We start from the raw sequence: 6,000 nt of genomic DNA on the forward strand, positions 1-6,000 counted from the left end.
CTCATACTAGCGCTGTATTTTGTGTTGCGCCATTTTTATGCACATGGAGTTTTCTGGCATCTCAGCCGGCGGCGCGGTGTCCTCGCGTGGGAATATAAGCAGATGGATACGCCCGGATTTCACACCCTCCACCCTGCCGCCCTCATGGTAACCAGGAGCATAAACCCAATACACGAAAATATAGAACGAGTCCTGGCATCTACCGGAGAAGCTGGACGGTGCGGGGGCCGCGAGTACAGAGCGCCAGGGGCCCCAGACCTGTACACACCTGTAGCAGGGAATCACACACACAACGAATGAGGTATCACTCTCATCATCCACACAGACCTGTACACACCTGTAGCAGGGAATCACACACACAAAGTGAATGAAGTGTTACCCTCATCAGCCACACACAATGCTCAGAGTTATAATCTTGCCTAATTACTGGTGTAGGGAAGTCCCTGCAGGGGGCACAGATTTATGGCCCTGACAACTGAGCACAGTGAGAAATCACACCCTCATCCACCCAAACAGATTGTCTTGTAGATGGAGGGGTGACTGTCACTTTAAATAACCTGGCTGCAGCGCCGGGAGTCACCTTACTGAGGGTTGTCATCCAGGAGACTGCAGGAGTTGTGTTACCTCCAGTCTCAGGTGTCGCTGCACCCGTAACTGGAGATCCCTGGGGTCCAAGGTGCGCTGCCCCTCTGGGGGTTGTAATCCTCATCAAGGGGTGTGGATACAAGACACAGATGACTGGCGCAGAGGGTGTATGAGAAGGAGGACTCCCATCAGGCGGAGCACTGCAGAATATACGGTGTGCCCCCCACAGGTGCCAACTATAAACCCACTGTACGAGGGCGAGGGCTCTGCACTGGGGGCACACTGACACAAACAGTGCCCCCGACCTCACACAGCACGGACAGGACCCCCCCCCCCCCCAAAAAAAAGTGCCCATCCTCCGAGCTGCCCGGGGCCCAGGGGCACAAGGCTCGGATGCGATAACAGGGGGTCCGACGTGGCAGCAGTCGGGGGGCTGGGTGATGAGAAGTGGGGAGCAAGGATCTGCACAACAGGCAGAGAAGTTTGGAGCGGGGGAGGAGAAAGTGAAAGGAGCAGAAGATGAAAGGGCGAGGAGGGGGAGAGGAAAGGGAAGGGAGGGGGGCAGGAAGGAGGGGGGCGCAGGCTCGGCCATTGTCTCCAAACAATCCTGAGCGCCAGCTCCAGCCCAGATATTAATAGCCGCGTACAATGGGGGGCCGGACACCGTGGCCGTGATGGGGTTAACTCCCGCCAGCAGCAGGATCCATGTGTACGGATAACGGGATCACCAGGGTGTATGGCGGACAGTGAGGGGCCGCTACTCTGCCCCCCCCCCCCCCCCAACAGTCCCCTCAGGTTATACGCACCTCCCCCATCATAACTTATCCTGTGCAACAATGTAACAGTGAGAGCAGAAATCACAATGTAACCACAACTTACTGCAGGGTCTGGAGGGGGCGTACAGCCTGGCCGCCTATAGACACCCCCGCGCGCACAGCCCAGGCCGCCTATAGACACCCCCGCGCGCACAGCCCAGGCCGCCTATAGACACCCCCGCCCGCGCACAGCGCCGGCCGCCTATAGACACCCCCGCGCGCGCGCACAGCCCAGGCCGCCTATAGACACACCCGCGCGCGCACAGCCTGGCCGCCTATAGACACCCCCGCGCGCGCACAGCCCAGGCCGCCTATAGGCGCACAGCGCCGGCCGCCTATAGACACCCTTGCGCGCGCAGCCCAGGCCGCCTATAGACACCCCTGCCCGCGCGCAGCGCCGGCCGCCCATAGACATCCCCGGGCGCGCGCAGCGCCGGCCGCCTATAGACATGCCCGGGCGCGCGCAGCGCCGGCCGCCTATAGACATCCCCGGGCGCGCGCAGCGCCGGCCGCCTATAGACACCCCCGGGCGCGCGCAGCGCCGGCCGCCTATAGACACCCCCGGGCGCGCGCAGTGCCGGCCGCCTATAGACACCCCCGGGCGCGCGCAGCCCAGGCCGTCTATAGACATCCCCGGGCGCGCGCAGCCCAGGCCGTCTATAGACATCCCCGGGCGCGCGCAGCCCAGGCCGTCTATAGACATCCCCGGGCGCGCGCAGCCCAGGCCGCCTATAGACATCCCCGGGCGCGCGCAGCCCAGGCCGCCTATAGACACCCCCGGGCGCGCGCAGCCCAGGCCGCCTATAGACACCCCTGCCCGCGCACAGCGCCGGCCACCTATAGACATCCCCCGCACAGTGGCGTTCACCTATAGACACCCCTCCATTACAGCGCCGGTCACCTATAGACCCCCTCCATTACAGCGCCGGTCACCTATAGACACCCCCCGTCTACAGCGCCGGTCACCTATAGACACCCCCCGTCTACAGCGCCGGTCACCTACAGACACCCCCCCCATCTACAGCGCCGGTCACCTATAGACACCCCCACCCCCGTACAGCGCCGGCCACCCATAGATATGCCCGCGCACTGCGCCGATCACCTACAGATATGCCTGCGGACAGCGCCGGTCACCTATAGACACCCCTGTGTGCAGCACCGTCACCTATAGACATCCCCCCGTACAGCGCCGGTCACCTGTAGACATCCCCCCGTACAGCGCCGGTCACCTGTAGACATCCCCCCCGTACAGCGCCGGTCACCTATAGACACCCCTGTGTGCAGCACCGTCACCTGTAGACATCCCCCGTGTACAGCGCCGGTCACCTGTAGACATCCCCCCGTACAGCGCCGGTCACCTGTAGACATCCCCCCGTACAGCGCCGGTCACCTGTAGACATCCCCCGTGTACAGCGCCGGTCACCTGTAGACATCCCCCCCGTACAGCGCCGGTCACCTGTAGACATCCCCCCCGTACAGCGCCGGTCACCTGTAGACATCCCCCCCGTACAGCGCCGGTCACCTGTAGACATCCCCCCCGTACAGCGCCGGTCACCTGTAGACATCCCCCCCGTACAGCGCCGGTCACCTGTAGACATCCCCCCCGTACAGCGCCGGTCACCTGTAGACATCCCCCCCGTACAGCGCCGTCACCTATAGACATCCCCCGTGTACAGCGCCGTCACCTATAGACATCCCCCGTGTACAGCGCCGTCACCTATAGACATCCCCCGTGTACAGCGCCGTCACCTATAGACATCCCCCGTGTACAGCGCCGTCACCTATAGACATCCCCCGTGTACAGCGCCGTCACCTATAGACATCCCCCGTGTACAGCGCCGTCACCTATAGACATCCCCCGTGTACAGCGCCGTCACCTATAGACATCCCCCGTGTACAGCGCAGTCACCTATAGACATCCCCCGTGTACAGCGCAGTCACCTATAGACACCCCCCGTGTACAGCGCAGTCACCTATAGACACCCCCCGTGTACAGCGCAGTCACCTATAGACACCCCCCGTGTACAGCGCCGGTCACCTATAGACACCCCCCGTGTACAGCGCCGTCACCTATAGACACCCCCCGTGTACAGCGCCGGTCACCTATAGACACCCCCCGTGTACAGCGCCGGTCACCTGTAGACATCCCCCGTGTACAGCGCCGGTCACCTGTAGACATCCCCCGTGTACAGCGCCGGTCACCTGTAGACATCCCCCCCGTACAGCGCCGGTCACCTGTAGACATCCCCCGTGTACAGCGCCGGTCACCTGTAGACATCCCCCCGTACAGCGCCAGTCACCTGTAGACATCCCCCCGTACAGCGCCGGTCACCTATAGACATCCCCCGTGTACAGCGCCGTCACCTATAGACATCCCCCGTGTACAGCGCCGTCACCTATAGACATCCCCCGTGTACAGCGCCGCTCACCTACAGACAGCGCTGAGCACATGAAACCTTCTGGTACAGCACAACCCCCATCATCCCTGGCCTTTGCCCGCACACATTACAATGATGAGAGTTACCTTCCAGGGCCAGCACCGCTGGGGTCCAGAGCAGCAGCAGCCGCCGGGGATCCATGGCTCCGGGAGGGCCCCTGTATTCGGGGGTAGGGGGCCCCGGTGGTCAGGGGATCCACGCCGACCCGCACCCGGGGGCCCCCAAAGCACTCAGCTGGGGGGAGGGGGCTCCAGAGCTGGGGGCCAGCTGTACAGATCCTGCGGGGGGAGAGGCTCCGTGTCCCGGGGAGAAGCCGAAACCTGATCCGGGCGGCGGACAAAGGAGCCGGGGCGGGGGGGCTGAGGCCGGGCCCCGAGAGTCCTGTGGTGGGAGCCGGAGATGAGCTGTGGCCCAGGGCGGTCCTGTAGTGGGGGGCTGTGGCCCTCGTCCGGGCCCCGGGAGTCCTGTGCTGGGTGCCGGAGATGAGCTGTGGCCCCTGGAGTCCTGCAGTGAGGGGATCTGTGGCCCTCGTCCGGGTCCCGAGACTCCTGGAAGAAACTTTCTGGGATGTGAGAAGTCTCTGCGCCGTGCAAAGCCGAGCAGCGCTCACAGCGGCCAGCCCCGCCCCCGACACGCGGATTGGCTCATCCCGGCCTGCTCGCCCGGCCCCTGGAACGCGGATTGGCTCATCCCGGCCTGCTCGCCCCGCCCCTGGCACGCGGATTGGCTGATACAGCAAGAACAATTCATTATCCCTGAAACTTCCAGTAAAGTACCAGAAACTTTCCTGTGATGATAGAGGGTGGGGGAGGGGAGGGCACCTCAACACTGAGAGCTCAGAGCACCCCAACACCGACAGCTCAGAGCACCCCAACACCGACAGCTCAGAGCACCCCAACACCGACAGCTCAGAGCACTCCAACACAGAGCCCCCGAAAACTGAGAGCTCAGAGCACCCCATCACTGAGAGCTCATAGCACCTCAACACTGAGAGCTCAGAGCACCCCAACACCGAGAGCTCAGAGCACCCCAACACAGAGCACATCAACACCGAGAGCTCAGAGCACCCCAACACCGAGAGCTCACAGCACCCCAACACAGAGCACATCAACACCGAGAGCTCAGAGCACCCCAACACCGAGAGCTCACAGCACCCCAACACAGAGCACATCAACACCGAGAGCTCAGAGCACCTCAACACCGAGAGCTCAGAGCACTCCAACACCGACAGCTCAGAGCACCCCAACACAGAGCACGTCAACACCGAGAGCTCAGAGCACCCCAACACAGAGCACATCAACACCAAGAGCTCAGAGCACCCCAACACCTAGAGCTCAGAGCACCCCAACACCGAGAGCTCAGAGCACCCCAACACAGAGCACATCAACACTGACAGCTCAGAGCACCCCAACACCTAGAGCTCAGAGCACCCCAACACCGAGAGCTCACAGCACCCCAACACTGAGCACGTCAACACTGAGAGCTCAGAGCACCCCAACACAGAGCACCTCAACACTGACAGCTCAGAGCACCCCAACACAGAGCACATCAACACCGAGAGCTCAGAGCACCGCAACACCGAGAGCTCAGAGCACTCCAACACCGACAGCTCAGAGCACCCCAACACAGAGCACGTCAACACCGAGAGCTCAGAGCACCCCAACACAGAGCACATCAACACCAAGAGCTCAGAGCACCCCAACACCTAGAGCTCAGAGCACCCCAACACCGAGAGCTCAGAGCACCCCAACACAGAGCACATCAACACTGACAGCTCAGAGCACCCCAACACCTAGAGCTCAGAGCACCCCAACACCGAGAGCTCACAGCACCCCAACACTGAGCACGTCAACACTGAGAGCTCAGAGCACCCCAACACAGAGCACCTCAACACTGACAGCTCAGAGCACCCCAACACAGAGCACGTCAACACTGAGAGCTCAGAGCACCCCAACACCGAGAGCTCACAGCACCCCAACACTGAGCACCTCAACACTGAGAGCTCAGAGCACCCCAACACAGAGCACGTCAACACTGAGAGCTCAGAGCACCCCAACACAGAGCACGTCAACACTGACAGCTCAGAGCACCCCAACACTGAGAGCTCAGAGCACCCCAACACTGAGCACCTCAACACTGAGAGCTCAGAGCACCCCAACACA

The 6,000-nt window shown here is 62.3% G+C and overlaps 1 protein-coding gene across 2 annotated transcripts in view; it reads right to left on the bottom strand.

Annotated features, from left to right (window-relative positions):
- The window catches only part of EPHB4 (EPH receptor B4), a 30,061-nt gene extending 25,589 nt beyond the window's left edge, over positions 1 to 4,472 (bottom strand). Inside the window, exon 1 of one of the 2 annotated variants that reach the window (XM_044274081.1) lies at positions 3,925 to 4,472. In XM_044274081.1, the coding sequence (XP_044130016.1) occupies positions 3,925 to 3,979 (55 nt within the window). In that variant the 5' untranslated portion in view covers positions 3,980 to 4,472. The remainder of the gene's footprint in view (positions 1 to 3,924) is intronic. The other variant, XM_044274082.1, reaches the window with a different exon arrangement.
- Positions 4,473 to 6,000: the final 1,528 nt, after the last annotated feature.

The sequence above is a fragment of the Bufo gargarizans genome, unplaced genomic scaffold (genome assembly GCF_014858855.1).
Source record: "Bufo gargarizans isolate SCDJY-AF-19 unplaced genomic scaffold, ASM1485885v1 original_scaffold_1457_pilon, whole genome shotgun sequence".
In the NCBI taxonomy this organism is placed as follows: domain Eukaryota; kingdom Metazoa; phylum Chordata; class Amphibia; order Anura; family Bufonidae; genus Bufo; species Bufo gargarizans.